The 23000-nt window shown below is 37.1% G+C and overlaps 1 protein-coding gene across 10 annotated transcripts in view; it reads right to left on the bottom strand.

Annotated features, from left to right (window-relative positions):
* LOC121327628 (synaptojanin-1-like) overlaps positions 1-22784 on the bottom strand; it is a 77748-nt gene extending 54964 nt beyond the window's left edge. For 7 of the 10 annotated variants that reach the window (XM_041271744.1, XM_041271742.1, XM_041271746.1 and 4 more), the window contains exons 1-4: positions 22679-22783; positions 21828-21981; positions 9089-9175; positions 5909-6176 (exon numbers count right to left, since the gene is read on the bottom strand). In XM_041271744.1, coding sequence (XP_041127678.1) covers positions 5909-6176; positions 9089-9175; positions 21828-21948 — 476 coding nt within the window. In that variant the 5' untranslated portion in view covers positions 21949-21981; positions 22679-22783. The other 3 variants (XM_041271750.1, XM_041271751.1, XM_041271743.1) reach the window with 2 other exon arrangements.
* Between the last annotated feature and the right edge of the window lie 216 nt (positions 22785-23000).

The following is a 23000-nucleotide window of genomic DNA, read 5'->3' as shown; positions in this document are numbered from 1 at the left end:
AAGAAAACAGGTACACACAACAAAATCACAAAAACAAAAAACTAAGCACACAGGTTAGGCTGGGCTGATCGCTTTCGCTGATATAGACAGATAGATAGGTAGATAGATAGATAGATAGATAGATAGATAGATAGATAGATAGATAGATAGATAGATAGATAGATAGAATCATAATAAAACACAAAATACTAAACTGCACAGGTGCGGAGGGGTACCATGTTCTAAACTAAACAAATAAATGTACAGGGCTCCTCACCCTGTTACACTCACAGCTTGAGAACACATGGTCAAATGCAATCTAACTGTTTTGTTATAGTAATGTTCTTGGTGTTTTAGATGTTACAACTTCACATGGTCAAGTATTCCATTCAATTACAGTGCCTATAGAAAGTGTACACCCCCTTTCAAAATGTTCACATTCTGTTGCCTTATGGCCTGGAATTAATATGTATTACATTTTTTTTTCATTTATCTATACATCCTACCCCACAACTTCCAAGTGAAAAAAAATATCCTAGAAATTTGTAGAAAATTAATTAAAAATAAAAACTAAAATAGCTTGGTTGGATAAGCGTCCACCCCTAAATCCTAAATTAGCTCAGGTGTAACCAATCGCCTTCAAAAATCACACTAAAGTGGTCTTCACCTGTATTAAATTGTAGTGATTCACACGATTTCAGGATAAATTCAGCAATTCCTGTAGGTTCCCTCTACTGGGTAGTGCATTTGAAAGCAAAGACTCAACCATGAGTTCCAAGGAGCTTTCAAAAGAACTCTGGGACAAACCTGTTGAAAGACACAGATCAGGGGATGGGTACAAAAAAATATCAAAAGCCTTGAATATCCCTTGGAGCATGGTCAAGACAATTATTAAGAAATGGAAGTATTATGGCATCACCAAGCCCATGCCTAGATCAGGACATCCCTCCAAACTGGATGACCGAGAAAGAAGGAAACTGATCAGAGAGGCTACCAAGAGGCCAATGGCAACTTTGCAAGAGCTACAGACTTTTATGGCCAAGACTAGTCAAAGTGTGCATGTGACAACAATGTCCCAAGCACTCCACAAATATGGCCTATATTTTACACAAGAAAGTCCACCCTGAATCCCATTTGAAGTATGCAAAAAAACACTCAGGCGATTCTGTAGCCATGTGGCAAAAGGTTTTGTGGTCTGACGAAACTAAACTGGAACTTTTTGGCCTAAATGCAAAGCGTTATGTTTGGCGCAAACCCAACATAGTGCTTCACCCAAAGAACACCAGTCCTACTGTGAAGCATGGTGGTGGCAGCATCATGTTATGGGGCTGTTTCTCATCAGCGGGAATTGGGGCATTTGTCAGGATAGGTGAGAAAATGAATGGAGCAAAGTACAGAAAAGTCCTTGAGGAAAACCTGCTGCCTGCAAGAAAGCTGAAACCGGGATGGAAGTTTACCTTTTAGCATTACAACGACCCAAAGCACACAGCCAAATCTACACTGGAGTGGCTAAGGAACAAAAACGTAAATGTCTTTGAGTGGCCCAGTCAGAGCCCTGACCTAAATCCAATCGAAAATTTGTGGCATTACTTCAAGAATGCTGTCAATTAACGCTCCCTAAGGACCTTGTCAGAGTTTGAACAGCTTTGTAAATAAGAATGGTCAAATATTGCCAAATCTAGGTGTGCAAAGTGGGTAGAGACCTATCCCAACAGACTCACAGCTGCAATTGCTGCAAAAGGTAGTTCCACCAAGTATTAACTCAGGGAGTGGAGACTTATCCAATCATGATCTTTCAGTTTTGTATTTTTAATATATAATATCTTTTTCTCAATAAAAACCTGTTTCCCCTTAACAGTGTGGATTATGAGTATGGTGTGTAGATAAGTGGGAAAAAAAATCCTCATTTAAATGCATGAAACTCTGAGGCACTGACACAACAAAATGTGAAAAAAGTTCAAGGGGGTGTAGATTTTCTATAGTCACTGTATGTATGTGTTGTATATATATATATATATATATCTATTATATATATATTATAGAATATATATATATATATATATATCATATAATATACATATACACATTTTATATATATATTAATATATATATATATATATATATATATACATATATATATATATATATATATATATATATATATATATATATATATATATATATATATATTTACTCTAAGCATTTATTTTGGTGTTTTAAGAAATATCTGCATATCAGATCTAGGGTCAATTACAAGTGTAACTGTGCAATTCATAATTAAATTCATTGTAGCTGAACCTTGGCACAGCTCATTTAAATGCATGCAACTCTGAGGCACTGACACAACAATTGTGAAAAAAGTTCAAGGGATATAGACTTTCTATAGGCACTGTATATCTAAAAAACAAAGTGTTCCAATCTGTACCTTTCATCCTAAAGAAACTTACATTTATTCCTTTTCACCCAATTCAGTGCCAAATATGATGCAAGAACTTGACTTCGCTGTATATCTATTATTTAGGATTTTATAAACTGCAATGTATTAAATCCCGTATCTAGGACATGTCCAGGCACAAAGAGCTAAGACTGTAACACATTTAGACACGAGGAGCAGAGATTATTAGCCTTTGTTCTCCTGTTTTATGAGAACACAAGTATGGAGAGACTGTTCTGAGTGCATATTGATACAACAACCTCTGTCAAGTGTAGGCCTTGAGCTATTACTTCAACAAACAGTACATCATGTTTTCAAAGTGTTTATACTAGTCTTTAATTACTCCTATTTTTTTAAAACTTTTTTTAAAGGAGAAAAAAAGGGGAGAGTTTTGCCACTTTAGTCACCCAGTTTGAAATAAATAACAAGGGAACTAGTCTACTCGGAGAAAAGATCCTCGAGCAGGTTCGGAAGCATTTAAACTAGAAAGGAAGGGGGGAGAAATCAACAAAAAAACAGAAGGGAGACCGCATCAAAACAAGAACAACAACTCAGGTAAGACAACCATTAAATGTATTTATCTAAATGCTAGAAGTATCAGAAACAAAATTCTAGAACTTGAAGCTACTGCACTAACAGGTAACTATGATGTGATAGGTGTTACAGAAACGTGGTTATCTGAGAGTGATGGGGACGAATATAATATTTGTGGGTATACACTGTATAGGAAAGACAGGCAGGACAGAAGAGGAGGAGGGGTAGCGCTATACATAAGAAACAGTCTTGAAGCCCAGGTGTTAAACCTGGACAAAGAAAATAAAACCGAATCAATATGGGTCAGAATAACAGACAAAAATTCAAAGGGCATAATAATAGGAGCATGCTATAGACCGCCAGATTCAGACGGTGAGCACAATAATCTGTTATACAATGATATTAGAAATGCGTGTAGCAAAGGAGAAGCCATACTAATGGGGGATTTCAACTTCCCCCAAATAAAATGGGAAAACCCGGTGGGTAGCGCGAAGGATGAAATAGAAATGGTGGAAATGACAAATGACTGCTTCCTAACACAATTTGTGAAGGCACCCACTAGAGGGGAGGCATGCCTTGATTTAGTCTTTTCAAATAACGAAGATAGAATAACTAAAACAGAGGTCAGAGAACCACTGGCAAACTCAGACCACAACATGGTCTCATTTGAAGTGTTTTTTAAAATCCCCAAAAGTAAAGACTAAAGCTAAGGTTTACAATTTTAGAAAAGCAAACTATGAAGGTATGAAACAGAGACTAACAGAAGTAGATTGGAGTAAAATAGAGAAAACACCCACAGAAGAAGGATGGTTGTTCTTCAAAAATGTAGTACTAGAGGCACAAAACAATTATATCCCTAAAGTAGACAAATCTAAATGTAAAACTAAATTGCCAAAATGGTTTAATAGATCAATTAAAAAAAATATTCAGCGAAAAAAGGCACTTTACAGAGCATTAAAAAAGGACCAAAAAGAAAGTACGCAGAAAGAGTACACAGAACTGCAAACGCAAGTCAAAAAGGAAGTTAGAAAGGCCAAGAGAGAAATAGAAATGAACATTGCTAAGGGAGCTAAAACCAATTCCAAAATGTTTTTCCAATATTACAACAGCAAGAGAACATTCAAAGAGGAGATTAAATGTTTAAGAGATACAAATGGCAAAATCGTAGAGGAAGAAAAAAAAATAGCAAATATGTTAAATGATTACTTTTCACAAGTTTTTACAAAGGAAGATACTGACAACATGCCCCACATGTCATCCAGTTCCTATCCAGTTTTAAATAACTTTAGCATAACTGAGGCAGAAGTGTTAAAGGGACTAGGAGCTCTTAAAATAAACAAATCCCCTGGGCCGGATGAGATCCTCCCAGTAGTACTCAAAGAAATGAAAGAAGTAATTTACAAACCGCTAACCAAGATCATGCAGCAGTCTCTTGACACAGGGGTGGTACCGACAGACTGGAAAATTGCAAACGTAATACCGATCCACAAAAAGGGAAACAAAACTGAACCAGGTAACTACAGACCAGTAAGCCTGACTTCTATTATATGCAAACTTATGGAAACTATAATAAGATCCAAAATGGAAAATTACCTATATGGTAACAGGGTACTGGGAGACAGTCAACATGGTTTTAGGAAAGGGAGATCGTGTCTAACTAACTTGCTTGATTTTTTTGAGGATGCAACATCCATAATGGATAATTGCAAAGCATATGACATGGTTTATTTAGATTTCCAGAAAGCTTTTGACAAAGTCCCGCACAAAAGATTAATTCTCAAACTGAACGCAGTTGGGATTCAAGGAAACACATGTACATGGATTAGGGAGTGGTTAACATGTAGAAAACAGAAAGTACTGATTAGAGAAAAAACCTCAGAATGGAGTGTGGTAACCAGCGGTGTACCACAGGGATCAGTATTAGGTCCTCTGCTATTCCTAATCTACATTAATGATTTAGATTCTGGTATAGTAAGCAAACTTGTTAAATTTGCAGACGACACAAAAGTAGGAGGAGTGGCAAACACTGTTGCAGCAGCAAAGGTCATTCAAAATGATCTAGACAAGATTCAGAACTGGGCAGACACATGGCAAATGACATTTAATAGAGAAAAGTGTAAGGTACTGCACGCAGGAAATAAAAATGTACATTATAAATATCATATGGGAGATATTGAAATTGGAGAAGGAATCTATGAAAAAGACCTAGGAGTTTTTGTTGACTCAGAAATGTCTTCATCTAGACAATGTGGGGAAGCTGTAAAAAAGGCTAACAAGATGCTCGGATACATTGTGAAAAGTGTTGAATTTAAATCAAGGGAAGTAATGTTAAAACTGTACAATGCACTAGTAAGACCTCATCTTGAATATTGTGTTCAGTTCTGGTCACCTCGCTATAAAAAAGATATTGCTGCTCTAGAAAGAGTGCAAAGAAGAGCGACCAGAATTATTCCGGGCTTAAAAGGCATGTCATATGCAGACAGGCTAAAAGAATTGAATCTGTTCAGTCTTGAACAAAGAAGACTACGTGGCGACCTAATTCAAGCATTCAAAATTCTAAAAGGTATTGACAGTGTCGACCCAAGGGACTTTTTCAGCCTGAAAAAAGAAACAAGGACCAGGGGTCACAAATGGAGTTTAGAAAAAGGGGCATTCAGAACAGAAAATAGGAGACACTTTTTTACACAGAGAATTGTGAGGGTCTGGAATCAACTCCCCAGTAATGTTGTTGAAGCTGACACCCTGGGATCCTTCAAGAAGCTGCTTGATGAGATTTTGGGATCAATAAGCTACTAACAACCAAACGAGCAAGATGGGCCGAATGGCCTCCTCTCGTTTGTAAACTTTCTTATGTTCTTATGTTCTTATGAAATACTATATTTCCGCAGGTGTCCAGCTCCATTCTCTCAGACCTTTTCCCACATCATTGGCCAATACTGGCCAAGCAACATTTTTACTCACCAAAAAAATCTATTGTCAGTGGTGTCCTCCTTGATCCTGCGATGCGCGTTAAGGCTTAGATCCAGACTGACTCCAGAAGACGACCAGGCAAAGTAGAAGTTTCCAGAATTCAAAACCTTACGGACGTCAGAGATTCGATCTTCATCTGAAGGATCATTTCTTAGAGAGACAAAGTCAGTAGAAGTGACCCGAAACACTTCTGAGTCTTGGAGCTTTCCTACAGACATGCACCCTGTAACCAGTACTAGACAATGTAACATTGTGTCTCCTGTAAAAAAAAAAAATACAAATATTAGGTTTTAAATTATTTATACACAAACACAATAGAACAGAACAAGGCAGTGTTATTTGAAAGCTCAACTTGATTAATTACTGGCATATCAAAAGTGAATTGTTGCAAATGACAAGCACTATGCTGTGCAGTGAACTCAGCTCGGTTAACGTCTCCACAGTGACTCAGCAGACCGCAGTCAAAGTTAAGCCGAGGCACCATTTTTACAAGGGGCACGTGAGTGAATCTCAAAAGCAATAGTCTGGGAGCGCTGGAAATCCTAGTCGGGGAAACCTACAGCCTCATTCCCAGACACTCAGATGTCGCATTAACTAGAATAGGTGACATGTCTTGAGTGAAAATAAAAATGAAAAAATAATAAAAATTGTAGTTCCACCACTTGACATTTTGAAGCAAATCAAATAATTTGTTGACTGGTGTAATTTTATTTCTGTGTCGAAATGTTGGTGACATGTTTTTTATGTATTAAATATATTTTGGAGCGCAATTGAGTGTGTGGTTATCTGTTTCGCTATATTGATTTAGGTGTAGTGCTGAAAACACAAATGTACTGGTGAGCAGTTACTCATCTGAGGGAAATGTGTTGCTCATCTGGTCAAGACAAATGAGACAATACAAGGCTTATCCTTGATGAAAGTATACAGCTTTCTTTCTATCAACTGAGAACAGGGCTGCTTTATAAGTTGAATACTTTGGTCAGGTCATGACTTCGAGCTGCAAGGTCTCCTCAATGCAATAGAGAAATGTGTGTGCCTGTGAGTGTGTTCAACAGATATCATGCTGTGCTAAGTGTATAGAAAAAAATAACTTCCCTTGTTTAGAAAAAGGTTACATGTACCTTAGGATGCGGGCCAAAAATGTCTGTGAAGATATAATGCATTGTTATTCAAAACAGCTGACGCATCGATGTCCTTAAAGAAATCCCCAAAACTAACAGAAGTAATATATTTAGAGCTCCTGACAACACAACAGAACCTGATTTAATTGGTTCCTGACACATACATACATACATACATACATACATACATATACATATATATATATATATATATATATATATATATATATATATATATATATACATACACACACACACACACACACACACACACACATATATATATATATATATATATATATATATATATATATATATATATATATATATATATATATATATATATGTATTACACACACACACACAACTACATTGTAGTTGCTTCATTATATGCGCTGTGTAGGACATATTCCCTGAATATGATAATACATCAACATGTATTAGAATTGTAACTGGATTCATTCATGAAACTGTGTGTCTTGAGAAGGGGGCCTCTGGTTTCCAGACTGAACTATGTGACCTACTGTTAAAACGAACTGGTGGCTATCCTCATCCGAATCATCATTCTCGTTGCCTAAAGAAGTTAGAAACAATAACGGCTCATACAGGTACCATTGTACTGTGCTGGAATTATTCTCTTCATCATGATATTTGTACGTCTGTGTGCAAACTCTTTGCTTCATGTGTATGGATAGCCGACAATTGCAGAAATCAACACTGTCACGTCACATCACCTGCCATGTTTACAACGCAGTGCACTGAAGCTTGTCGTGGTTTGAACACTTTGTGTATCAAAATAGCCCATCACAACAATAGGAGGGGCTGTAAAATATGATAAAAGTATTTGTAAATATATGTTCTATTAAAATAAGTCTATATTCACTTTCAGTTCACCACAGGTACCCTCTAAGAAATGTATGTTAGCGAATAATACAAAATAATATATGAACTATTTGTTTGTGAAATTCATGTAGTAAAAATGTTTTAAAAGTTTCAGAACATTTTCTATTTCTTTAAGTATACATGTTATGTTGTTTTTAGCAATAATGAAATACAATAGTTTCAGGTCTCCATTTAATTTCTTTAAAAAACTACATTGACAGTTGAGTACTGTATATGATACAAATAGTTTAAAATAATTACAAAAAAAGAATCAGGTCCTCATTTCATTTTGCCTTCTTTAAAAAAAATGTCTAAATAAGCTGCCTTAGAGGCAGGATACATCTCTTTTTAATTTGGTGGCCCCTTTTTTATTTCTGTGTTAAATGTATCCTAGAAGAAGTTATCAAATTTAGACTGTCAGAAGATGCTTTCTCATGCTAATTGATTGGTATCGAAAAATTGAATGGGCAGGAAATGTCATCATGCAATTATCACGTTTTTAACAGGTTCCTTTCCGTTTTAAGTGAGGCCCATCAGCTTACAGCACGTTATGGGGGGAAATGGAAATACAGTAGTCTCCACATACAAGAACACCTCCTAAGAGAACACTTCACCTAAGGGAACACCGCATAACTTCGCTTACAAGAAAACCTTCTTTGCACCGATAGCGATTCAAAAGCGACTTGTCATCTCGAGGGTGTCTTGAGACACACTGATTGGTTTATTAAAATCTTTCCAGAACTGCCATCATATCATTGCTCATATCATGGCTCACCAAACTTTCTCCAAACGTAACGACTATCAGTGTGACCAAATAGCTAAATTTTTGTTTTTTCACTCCACAAAAGCTTTGACTACAACTCACATCCATCATTCAAGTGTAGTTTTGCAAACTAAGCGATTGTCCTTGTGGTGTGTTCCTAAGAGTGGCTTTTTCCTTGGTCTGCAACCATTGAGATCGCCTTTGAAAATAACCCCCTATGAGTTTACCAAGATGCAACAAACTGGATCTTGTTAGCTTGAATGTGTGGATACTCTACGGTGGTATGCAATTATAAACTGGCCTCCCTGTGTACATAACCTTCATTACATAAATACATTTATGATCACAAAATTAATCACATGGGACAATAATTTATACAAAAAAAAAAAAAAAAACACAACTCACCTAGATTAAGTCTTAATACTCCCAGGATCCCGTAGGCATCCAGCATTTTTGAGTATGCGTTTTTAATAGCCTCCTTCTCTGCTGTAGCTGTTAAATAAAAGTGAGCGGGCATATTAGAAAGATGCATTTAATATACTTCATTTCCTTTCCATCAAAAGCAACTTCAAAAGCTTCTCTGGGAGTTTGTATGGCAGAATGGAAGGTTGTAACAGTGTTGTGCTTTCTACTGGGGGGGGGGGGGGGGGGGGGGGACAATGTGCATACATACATACATTTAACATGTCATTTTTTGTCCACATTTGTGGATCCAGGGCCCGAATGGAATTTCAAGAATGTCTTAAGTAACCACACAATTGTACACTGCAACCAATTCTCTAGAGACTGTGTACTGTATTCCAAATATTATGTGTGACATCTCTACATTGGATACAAACGTAGTAATACTCAAAGAAATGTAATTTTATGGCAAACGTTTCAACTAAAAGTATTTCCAAACATCCTCAATTTGATACAAACTTAAGTTACAAGAAATGTTGTCTGAACACCCAAGCTTAAATATTGTTGATACACTAAATTCAAAATGGTTTGATCACTTTAACTGTTTAAGACTACATAGACTAAAGTGGCAACACTTCAACAAACCCTGTTTGGGACACGTGATACAATGTAGTTGGGTGTTTTCACAATATATATATATCAAATTCTGATGTATATATATATATATAGATATATATATATATATATATATATATATATATATATATATATATATATATATATATATATATATATATATATATATATATATATTTATTTATTTATTTTCAGGGCTTGAATTTCATTTTTGTGTGCTGGGGGGATTTTTTTAAAATTCCCTATGCTGCAGCCAATGGGGGGGGGGATTGGCAAATAAAGGCACTTTTGCATATAAAACACAATTATATATTATTTACTGCAACACTGGTGTTGCTTTAAAATAAGCTGCTTTCAGGAGACCAGCTGTTCATCACTGCCAGACAGAGCACCCTCCACTGCTTTGGACATTGCCTGATGTGAAGTTTTTGCTGCAGCAGAAGAAAAAGGTGCTTTTCTTTTTAACCAGCGCTCCATTTCTTTTTTAACTCTTTTCACTCAGCCCTATTTCCGCCTGTTTTTCACTGTTTTCATTTATGTATGTTTAACTACTGGATAGTTTGTACTGCATGCATGTAACATACCAAATGAAAGGCCACAACATTTCCTTTCATATTATGTAAGTTGCAACAGGATCAGGCATACTGTATGTGGTAGAGATGAGATGTCAAAATAAAAATAAAATAAAAAAACGCTTTTCCAAGAAAATCATGTTTGGTCACTGCTATATATACATTGTAAATCACAGATGGGGGGAGCTGAGCTTCTAAGCTTTCCAGCAATACTGCCCTTTTCAGTCTAGCTGCTTCACGGAGCAATAGACTCAAAATGAAACCTAAGCTGTGAACTCTGTCACATGACGAGAGGCTTAACTTCAGGCAGTCCTAGTTCTGGCTAGGAGTACCGCATACACACACTGAATACGTCTTTGGAAAGCCCCGAGTCTGTACTTTTAAACAAGTCACAGCCAGTTAGGTGGCTTTAACAGTGCCTGAGTAATATGTGTGTAACATTCGGTGCGCTGACACAACAAAATGAATGGGGTTGAGTTTTAAGCGTTTTCAAAACTATTTACTTATACTGCAGTGTACCGAGTTTCTAAAATGTTTAAAGATAACGTCCAAGAATCACGTACAAGAGAATAAAGTCTCACGGCACTTAAAATATCCAGCGCTACTTTTTTTTTAAATTTATGATTTTTAACAAGAACTACTCAGAATGTGGCTCACAGTGCTTTTGTCACTGTCTTAAACTATCTCTGTGGGACTTTCCCACACTGAAAGTTGTAGATATGCGGGAGCAACTTGGAAAATGCGCGATTCCTGCGCTGAAATTCAAGTCCTGATATTAGATTGAAAAAAAGAAAGAGAAATAGGATATGTGATGAGATATGGTATTTCTGTTATGGCTGGACCTAGTGATAACACACAAGAACTTGGGAGAGTTTGTTATCCTTGCGCCGTTTACCACCCGTGACAAATGCCGTAATTCATGTTTCTTCACGTCGTATCTTGTTTATACCACCAATGTTTACACCAACACATGACCATAATGTATATGCATATTTAATTTTGTTTTAAACACACATCGTTGCACTTGTCACTATTATAGTATATCCCCATGGGTCGGCACTTCTTTTCAAAAAGGGGCAAATGACTAGTAGATACCCATCTATATGCTAATAGAATTAAAAAAAAAAAAAAGATCACAATAAACATGGCTGACAAGATTTATCTAAATTTTGACGTTTTGGATAATCAAACTGTGGAGGAGATTTTTGACAAGTATGAATCAGACACCAATTCAAGTGTTGAAAGAAAACAGAAAAAAAAAATATATAAAGTAGGCATCTTGAACTTACTGAAGCACAGTTTCCAGACATTCAAAAAAAGAAAAGAAAAACAAAATACTGAAAAAGGAACCCTGCCTGGGCATCCTGTTTCACTGGTTAAAATTAAAATCGTTACACATTGATTTAAAAAGTATTCTGCTATGGAAATGCATGCCAGTGTCTGTAGTTTCAAGGGACGGGAGTATTGAGTTTCAAGCTTTGTGAACCTACGAGCTGGTCTAAACTGTTTTTTTTTTAGTCCAGCCGTAGACCGAAAAGTCAGTTTGATTAGTGACCGGTACTGCAAATCCAGTATGGAGAACGCCTGACACTACCCTGGGATCACAGAGAATGATTTTAAAAAAATGTTAATGTCCCCAGCACTGCCACAGCTCTGGTGAGGAATGATTTAAAGGTAGACTCGTTTAAGGACCACAAGAAGCATAATGTTCATTATGGGGGTTGATTTACTCCATCCCTAGCAGTCCTTTCTGTCCCGTACTAACTTTGAAAAAGTTCATTATTTAAAATCCCTGAAGGTGTCTCAAGTTTTTATTTACATCCTAAACGTCAGGAACTAAGTTACCTGGACTCTGAAACAGTGTAGTATAAAGGGAGCCTATGGGAATAAATAATTTTTCCACCATGATGCCCAAAATAAGCAAACTAGCCGGACTGAGTCACTGATACACAAACCACAGCATTAGATGAACAGAGCTTTGCATCGTCTTACTGATGCAGGTCTCGAATAACGTCTGTCACTGGTCAACAGTGTTAAGCATGCCTTAAGAAATACTGGTAACAAGGGTCTGAGTGGCTCATCCAGTTAAAGCGCTGCCACTGGGAGTGCGGGATGAGTCACACAGCTTGGACAGGGCCAGTTAACGTCCCGGCTGTGCAAAGAGGCCGAACTTTGCCAGGGACTCCACGTTGGCTCCGACAGACACCGAGCACATTCAGAGTGGATAAAAAGCAGAGCTGATCTCTGTTCTCCAGGATCAGCAGCCTGTCCACTCTGGATTGCTCAGCGTAAAAGCGGCTCGCTGCAGTGAGGACAAAAAAAAATTGTTTTTCCAAATTGGGGGAGGGAATAAATACAAATAATAATTGGTCACTCTAAATTAAAAAAAAAAAAAAAAACTGGAAACCGTAATAGAAAACAATGGAGCCACATCCTTTCTAGCGCTTCCTCACACGAGAATGAGGAAAGCGATGAAAGTCTGCTCCAATTTGCTTGTTGCAGCTCAGATTGACATCTAGATAAAATGCCTATACATCTTCAAAACTGAACTTTCAATGACAATGTTCAATTCAACAGCTAGACACAGCTCTTCTAGTGTTTAACCAATGAAATGCCTATAAAAATGTGTTTTGCTTTTAATTATCTTTTTAATGCACTTCATTTTATTTAAATTCTAAAAGGGACAATCTTTTCTTAGGTCAGTCTTGGCGGAATGCTATTTAATAAAAATGTATTTTGTGGTAATCAAAAACATTTTTGACATTTTTTCTATTTATTTAATTAATCCATTTTATAACGCAATAAGGCACACTAGGGTGTGTGTTGTACTCTAATATCACCACTTCCCACGCAGCTGAAGCCACTCGGCTTCGCCTCGTGGTTTACAGCGCACCTGGGTCGTGGTGATATTAGAGTACAACACACAACCTGAAGTGCCTTATTACTTACTTATGACATCACTGCACTGAAGATGGTCATTTTGTCAATACACAGCAGAGGAACCTGATGGGGATTTACAACTGTTTTAATTACTAGTGATTGTATAGGCTTACTAATCAACAATTAACAAATACAATTAAACGGAATACATTGGTTATTTTATCTAGGTATTTATCCTATTTTATTTGAATGCTGTACATCATGGTTTTTCATAACTTCCTGGTATCTTGTTTATGCCACGGATGTTTACATTTTCTATAAATAGGATATCAGTGATAATGCTCAACTGATCTGAAGGTACTGCACGGTTATCTATTACTTTTCACGCAAGGCAGTAGTACAGAGTAGGCAGTACGGAGCTCCTGCCTTCCGACAGGTGTGCTGGGTGTAGAGAAGTACATTCTTCATACACAGAAGCTTCAGTAACATAATTACGCTTAGTTCAGTTCAGTGGTTTTTAATTAAAGTGTGAGCTCCTAATGGAGCCACAGACACAGTATACCCCTGCTGTTAAAATGCATTTCTAACCATATGCAGAATCACGTTTCATGCCACATAGACAGTTTTACACATGGGCATTCAACGACCTTGAATGAGATAATTACTGGAAAAATCCATGACACAAGCAGATAGAATACAGTATGTGCGTCAGTATTGATTGGTTTCTCTGAAGTGCTTGTTCCACAGATGGGTACCAACGGCCCGATTTGTGAAAATGGAAAGAGAAATAAAACATCTGTAAGGTGTACCAAAAAAACATTACAAGAGAAAATGTTAGTTGCAGGAAGGACCAGTTGAATTGTTGTTCCTTGTAGTTTCTTGCTAGTTTATATTATTACAAACAAAGTGGCATTCTACACTTCAAAATATAGCTCTGTGGTAGCCCCCCAGATCAAGGCTGGTCGATGCCTTTGAAGTAGTCAACCCACTCAGATACCGCAGTTTAAACACTATTCACACACTTTTACTTAAAACACAAATAAACAAAACACTGGAACAAAACAAAGGGTTAAACAAAAACACTAAAAACCCCAAACTATTTTTCAAAATAAACTCGCGCTACAGCTATCACCAGGGCCGGTGCTCTGCAACTTGCTACCCTGCATAAAGCCTAGCACAGCACTCTCATATTTATTTATTCAGTGTACTGATGAACAGGTGCAGAGGTCATGCAGTGCAGAAATAAAACAGACAGAGATTTGTAATCCGTTATGGAAAAGTGTATTTTATTGTTTGTAATCCTTGAAATTTTTGAAATTGTACAGATCATGTAGAGATTTTAAATTGGGTTTCCCACGGTATATGGGATTTTGAAAGGACCGTTTCATAACTTCAATAACGTCATCATTTTAAACCGATATGAAACGAAATGTACTGGTTGAAAATTAATGTTTTGGCAAAAGCACTAACGTTCCTTTGATATTGCAAGTTAGCTTCATTTTGCTTAACAACTATTCTACAGAAATACACAACACTATAGGGAAATATCCAACCATTTTAAAAGGGTAGGTTGTGGGGCAGATAACAAGCAGACTGAAAAGAACTTTAACATAATTACGGAGCACAATTTAACATGAATCTGTGCCATCAAATGATCTAACACTGGGAAACAAAAGTTTATCTAAGGTGAAAACTACTTACACTACAATATTAAAAAGAACAAACTTCCAATGTACCTTAAGTTTTGAAAATACAAACTTGTACAAAATTTAGCAGAGGGCCCCACAGACATCATGCCAACTACTACCCCCACTACTGTCAGTCTAATTATACTCAGCACTAGAATTAAACTAACCTCATGCAAGAATACCTGGACAAGTCCCAATGCATACCTTTTTTTTCCTTTAAGGGTTAGCATGTATTATTAAAACATGAAGACAGAAAACACTGTCTGTATGCGCAGCAAATACACAAACACAAAATACAGTACTTCACAAGTTTATCCTTATTATTAATACATTCCTCAGTTGTAACTGAGATACACACATGGCTTACCATGAATCAACTGAATAACCTACACACCTGTTTAAATGCACTGGTGATGACGGGAGTTTGTAAACCTGAACCGTCTCAGTCGGTCCCGTTGTTATGCCAAATAGCGTCTTCAGAAGAAAAGTGCTGCTTGGTCCCCCAAGTAATAACGACTTACAAAGGGCAAGTAGGAAGATTTGAATGGGATGACAGTAAGCTAGTCCCAAAAAAAACAACAAAAAACAGAACAGAAAAAACACATTTGTACTGCTGAGTTCCGCTCATGTCCGGGTCCCGTTGAAATAGTGTCCATTTACAGGTTAGTAATATTGCAGCGTCATGAGACAGACAAAATTTCGATTTGTATTTTTTTTATTGAATGATTCGGGACGTCAGAGATTGTAATTGAACATATTAGTAACATTAGTATTTACTGTCAAAAAATACCATAAATTCACAAAAGGTGAAATTATTAACGTAACAAATTTTTGTTCTGATGGCGAAAACTGATGCCTGTCTAGTGGCTTACACAATTTATGAGCACTCCATAACAAGTGAAAGAGCATGTTGGGATAGGATTCTTTAGTGCGATATCAGTTACCATGGTGCTAAATGTCACAGGAGCAGTGCTTCACACATTAATGCAGATTCCTTGCCTAGGCCTTGCTCTGGGCCTGGCTATCGCAGTGCAATTTCTCTCGCTTTCTCCATGCTTTGCAACAAATATTCATCCCTTTGTCCTTTTATATCAAGTGGCCAGGGGTTGACTGACAATTAAATCACTCAATCATCACCTGGCCACATTTCACACTCTTCCAATCACACAATTAAACTATTAGTTAACATGTGGCTGTGCAAAGGTGGCCATCTTAGCCCCAGGCTGTTCTGCTATGCCTGAGCCAAGACAGCTGCCAGCCACAAAACACACACTCACACATGCAGAGCCTCTGCTGTGCCACAGGCTCCTAGACTTTTGGTTGATGTACATGAAATACAATACATATACATACAATACAATACATGAAACCTTATCATGTTGTACTGCAACACTAATTCCATTTGCATTCCTCTCTCTTCACCTTTTGACTAAAATCAATTCAGGAGTATTTGAACACCTAATTCAGAGAACAAAAGCAACCAAATTTTGAAGAGCATTCAAACATGACAAATCTCTGCCCGTCCCAGCACTACTGTACAGCTGCTTTTTATAGTGTTAAGAGACCTTATTGGTCCGTGACACAATCATTAGCAAGAACTAGAGCATAATGTGTAAGGCAAACTACGGCAGGGTTCTCCCCAGGGATTCTGTACAGCCGGGCGGCAGAACATTATAGCCGGGAGCACTTTTTATGAAAAAATAAACTTGCCTTACCTTAAATGTATAATACAACAAATAATTAAAATAATGTGTTGTCTTTCGTTGACTGTATCTGGTTGCGCTTATTTGTGTTCTACATTTTCTTTTTCATGACTGTTTTTTATTCTGGTAAATTACTGTGTTTATTTAGACACTCTGCGATTTGACTGGGGAACGATAACGCAGGGTTATTGGAGTTCAAGGCATTTTCTTAATTCACGTCTATTTTAGCTTTTCGCTGTTCTACATTTTTTTTTAATGCAACTGTTCATTTTAACCATTTTTTTTTTTTTAACACAACAGTATTCACACACGTCTGGTTACCATTACACCTGTTGCTTGAAACCGCAGTGTAATAATTCAGCACCTCTGCATTTAAGCATTTGTATGTCAGCTGACAACAGCAGATATCCCATCACGCTATTCTTCTTAAAGGCGTACAGTCTCTATAAATGAACCCCCGATATCTCTCACAAGCACCTGGGTACATACCGTTACGATATCACAACAGAAGGAATACGCTTTTTATTTATTTTTTTGGTGCATATGTATAGCTATTATGTACTATACACAGTGCTGAGAAAGTTTGTGAACCCCTTAGGATTTTCACATATTTCAAACCTAAAATGTTATTAGACCTTAATCTAAATCCTAATAATAGATAAAGATAACCTGATTAAACAAATGAGACAAAAACATGATACTTTTTCAACATTTATTTATCCACTTGAGCAGCAATGACTTCAACTAAGTGTTTCCTGTAACTGTTGGTCAGTCTCTCACATTGGTTTTGAGGAATTTTGGTCCATTCCTCCTTACAGAACTCAACTCATGGCCTGACATCCTCCTCTAGAATCTTCTGAATTCATGATTGTCAATGATGGCAAATCCGTCCAGGTCCTGAGGCAGCAAAGCAGCCCCAAACCATCACAATCCTTCCACCATGCTTGACGATTTTTTTATGTTTGTTTTTTGCCAAAAAGTTCTTCCTTTGACTCGTCTGTCCAGCAAACATTGTTCCAGAAGTCTTGTGGATCATCTATGTGCTCTTTGTAGAACTTCAGCAATGTTCTTTTTTAGAGAGAAGTGGTTTCCTCCTGGCTATCCTTCCATATAGTGGCCTGCAGATCCTTGGATGTTACTCTGGGGTTCTTTGTGACTTCCTTGATGATTTTCTGGTTTGTTCTTGGAGAGATTTTGGTAGGACGACCGCTCTTGGATAGATTGACTGTGGTCTTGAACTTTTTCCATTTGTAGACTATCTGTCTGACACTGGATTGGTGGAGCCCCAAATCCTTAGAAACGTTTTGTAACCCTTTCTAGACTGATGAGCATCAAAAAGTGTTTTTCTGAGGTTCTCAGCGATTTCTTTTGATCGTGGCATGACATGTTTCCACACACCTGTACGGTGAAGACCAAACTCACAAAGTTTCTGATCTTTATATAGGCTGGGGCCTCCCAAACTCACCCCTGAAAATCTACCTAAACACTTAAACACCTGATTCTAATTATCCCATTAATTGAACTGAATCTTAATTACTCATTGTTTGTCTAATTCATACAACATTTTGTTTCAAAAGACATGGAATTGGTTAATATAAACCCTATTGGATATTTAAGAAAAGGTTTTGATTCAAGAAGGCTATCATGGTAAAACTATGGAATTCCATAATTATCATTGGGGTTCACAAACTTTTTCTCGGCACTGTATCACCTTACAGTACAATAATACGACAAAAAAATGGACTGAATGATAATACCTGAAAATAATATTTTTTTAATAAAAGTAGCCGGCGCAAATATAGTATTAGGCAGTGGATTTTGCCAATTGATGGTTTATTTTGACCCCCTGCATTCATTGTCACTATTTTTGCTTTGAAAATAATTGGTTATTTTTTTAGCAGTTATTTTGGTAATGTTTTAGCCTGTAGAAGTGCTTAACACAGAAAACCCACCCCTTCAACTCTCTGATTGGTTAAATGTTGTGTCAAGACGTAACACAGCTGTCATGTGGTTCCAAGATAAAAAAATTTACGCAGCAATGCGCACCTGATCTAGTCTGCTATAAGAACAATCAATCCTTATTGTTAAAGACACAATGGCATCTGCATGTCGGGAGGATCAGGTTTTTTCATCTGGGTGGCGACAGCCACTTTGCCGGGCGGCAGACATTTTGCTGCCAGTCAAATTGATAGGCGGCTTAAGTCTCTGCCCCTCAGCTAGCTTTTACAACCGTCTGTAACCAGTTAATGGAAACGCCGGTACTGTTTTCCTAGAAAAATCTGAACATTTCAGGGTAGCATACTATTGGTGAGGTGTCCTTAAAAACGTTTGCATATTTTGCAAGCTTTCTAGTAAGGAAGGGGTCTGAGTGAGGAAAAATGGACAATAAAATCCCCATCCCCAGCCGTTCTGTAAATCATTTGTTTCTATATTTTTCTTCCAATGCTAACGGTTATTAGACCTAACTCTGATACTGTAGGTTACCAATTTGTGATGTAAACTGTGTTTAGCCAGGAGATTATCATGGCACTTTAGAATAAGAAACGGTAATTCTACAGTTTGTTATTTTGCTTTAATTACTTTCTGATATTAAAACAAGCCCAACATTTTGTAGGAGCCTTCTATGAATAACTGCCATGGCAGATGGAGTTGGATTTTAATTCTAATTGATCCTGCTGGTTGCAGGGTACCCCTGGGATTAATCGAAATGCTAAACAGAATGATCAATGGTTCTTAATCAGAAACCATTATTTACATATTACGTATTTGAATACCTTTAGAAAGAATACACAGGCTTCATTGTATGCGCTGTATTTGTGTTTCAAATAGGTGTACAATAGCCCATACATAATGTACATTGAGCTTAGCGAAAAAAGGGGATGTGAGTTAACTTCCTCATCAAGATGAACACAATGCCGCTTCAATTTTAACATTGATTTTCATTTCACTAGAAATATTCACATATTTTCTGTCCCTGGGTTTTCCTTCAGTTCCCCATTTGGCTTTAAATATTATGGTTACATATGCATAAAGATTGCAACAGGCCCATGATGAAAATATTAGCTTTCAGGTGTGCCTTGTAAAAGGATATCAATACACATACAAAACATTTTAACAAAAAATAATGGGCATCTCCATGTTTGTTTGGGCTGAACCAGAGCGAACACTCAGCTCACAGCCTGGCAGAATGTGGAAGCAGGCCTGTGGGCCTGCAGCTAAATCTATACTGCCAATGTTAAACTGGTAAGCAAACACTGTGTGGTTTCTGTTGAAGCAGAGTTTACAGAAGGCTACACGATGGAATAATTTGGTAAACATTCCCCCCAGGAAATACATTTTAGTGTAAAAAAAAAAAGAACATGGACTCTGCAACACTGTAGCTTTTCTCCATCACCTGATAAAATAAAATTACATTTCCTATCATTACTGCTTATGCTTACAATAAATAAGCCATACAGCGTATTATTCTAGTTGCAGCTAGTCAGGTCTAATGATAGCAAATAAATAGACAAAAGTCCAGTGGAAACAAAACCTTGAACCTCAGTTAGACTATCCTGGTTAAATGATATTATTTTTTTTATTATTTTTTTTTTTTTAAGATAGACCATTCTTTACAAGAAATCATCACGTCAGCAGCTGCAATCTGTTAATCTGGCACAGATGCCACATGGAGACAGTGACAACCCTAGGAATTTGGTCATTTATAACCTCAAAAAAATCACTACCATATTTTCATTTATTTTATTTTTTTTTATATAGCGCCTTTCATAGTGGTGTGTGAACTATGCATCAGCTGCCGAGTCACAACAACGTCTCACCCGAAAGACGGAGCACAAGGAGGTGACTTGCTCAGGGTCACACAGTGAGTCAGTGGCTGAGCTGGGATTTGAACTGAATACCTCCTTTTTATAAGCCAGTTTCCTTAAACACTGGACCACACAGCCTCCTATTTAATGAGCTGTTTAGAACACTCTGATTTCATCAATTGCAACCACAACCATCCTGAATAATGCAATACTACTTTCTTTCACCATCTTTAAAATTTTCATTATTTGACCACCTTTAATGACGTAATAAGTAGGCTTTTCTTGTTATTGTTGTTTTTCACCACGAGTATGGGTTCTTGATAATAAATACATATGGAGAGACAACCTGTCCCAGCGAATATTAGTCTACAAAGAAAAAACACTGAATAATGTGGCACAGTTTTGCACCATTGGCTGTCTGCTTCAGAGACACACAGGACTGAACGGCAGAATTGTTCAAGTCAGGACTGTCAGGAATCTCTTCTGCCTCCTGCTGTTCTGTATCTAATGACATCATGCCTCAATGTTCTGTAGCTAATGACCTCATGCCTGAATGTTCTGTAGCTAATGACATCATGCCTCAATGTTCTGTAGCTAATGACATCATGCCTCAATGTTCTGTAGCTAATGACATCATGCCTCAATGTTCTGTAGCTAATGACATCATGCCTCAATGTTCTGTAGCTAATGACATCATGCCTCAATGTTCTGTAGCTAATGACATGCTGCCTCAATGTTCTGTAGCTAATAACATCATGCCTGAATGTTCTGTAGCTAATGACATCATGCCTCAATGTTCTGTTGCTAATGACAGCATGCCTGAATGTTCTGTAGCTAATAACATGCTGCCTCAATGTTCTGTAGCTAATAACATTATGCCTGAATGTTCTGTAGTTAATGACATCATGCCTGAATGTTCTGTAGCTAATGACATCATGCCTGAATGTTCTGTAACTAATGACATCATGCCCTAATGCACTGTAGCTAATATCATTGTCCCTCCTCCAGAGTATAAACATGCCAGTATGACATAAGGATGGACAGACAGACTGCTTCCTGTACACAACTTACAAAACAACGTCCTGACATGGTTTCTTTAAAATGGGATGTTTCTCAAAATATCTCTAAACATGTAAATGATAGAAGCTAGTTATAAACTGGAGGACAGGCATCATTACAACTCTAGATTCTGGTACTCTTAAAAACTTGCACTAAACCAAGATTGATCACTTCGCATGAAAGGTTTTCTAGATCAGTAAAACTGTGAAGAGTGCTGTAGGTACAAGCATCCCCACTGTGTCTCTGTGCAACCTAGTCAAAACTGATAGGGGACTGTGATAAATGTGTTTTTTAACAAAAAAAAAATAAATAAAAAAAAAATAAACACCACAGTGCTGGTCACCTAATCACAAACTGTCAGGTGATCACCAATACTGTCCATTAAAAACAGTACTTACAGAGAACAGCCACTGCTCCAGACTCAAACATCAGACATTCCTCTTTATTTCTGCTCTCCACCATCACACTGTAAGGAGGGTCCAGTTTATGATATATCCGATATCCCTTACTGAAGGCCATTCTAGCGGTTCTGTTTAGTTTATTCTGTCAGAACTGAAATAAGAAAAGGCACATTAACAACAATTTGCGACTGTAGAATTGAAATTAAAATAAAAACATTGCGTTTTTTAATAAATTTAGATTACGTACTATGTGTCTGAATAAAGCTCGTTAACTTTTACAACATCAGAAGAAGAAGAAGAAATATAACAGAAATACTATTTGCTGAAAGTAATTCTGTTGTACACTTTGCTTTACAACAATTCGTGGAAATGTTAGAAGTAACATAACACAACGTAGCAAGGAAAATGATTGTAACGGTTAATCTAAAATTAGTTTGCTAATGATTAGTAGCCTATAGTATGACATACTGTATTTACAATAAAAAAAATAAATAAAATAAAATAAGAATAACGTCCATATTTTACAATGCTATCAAATGCAGTATGGCATATCCAGATTATGTTCGATGGGCTATATCAAGTATTGCAAGAACATATTTTCAAACGATTCGTTTACTCGTTCGTTTGTAAATATTGTCATGTCTTCCGGATTCATCTTGTTAAGGTATTCGCTACTGCGGCGATCTGTCTCTGCACCTTGTCTCCTTCCTTCACTGTCAGATCGCTTTGAATAAATGACATCCGCCAGCTTAGATGTAACTGAAGCCACTTACCAATCAGAGACATGAACTGTTATTGTTAATAAGCTTTGTCATTTCCAATCAATTCAGCTTAGCCCTCTGCCTTACCTTTTTATTTTTATTTTTTTCTCCACTGGTTTTATCCGTCAGAGATCACGCCAATCCCAGAAATGTTTCGCTCCCACTGGTACGTGACGCAACGTCCGCATTGAGTGCTCCTTCCGTGTTATTAAGTCAGTGACGTTTAAGTGGTATTACCATTTTCCGCAAGAGGGCAGCAAATTAAAAAATACAGGTGGCATCCAATAATTTGACTCGTCAACTGCACGATTTCAGACTTCTACATAAGAGCAATTCTACAACCTAAAATAATTAGCAAGGAGACAGATGAGTTTAACCTGAATATATCAAAACGTCTTGCAAAAATATG

Source organism: Polyodon spathula, chromosome 15 (assembly GCF_017654505.1).
Source record: "Polyodon spathula isolate WHYD16114869_AA chromosome 15, ASM1765450v1, whole genome shotgun sequence".
Lineage (NCBI taxonomy): Eukaryota > Metazoa > Chordata > Actinopteri > Acipenseriformes > Polyodontidae > Polyodon > Polyodon spathula.
Note: the sequence above shows the minus strand (reverse complement) of the source record. Positions and strands in the feature narration are given on the sequence as shown.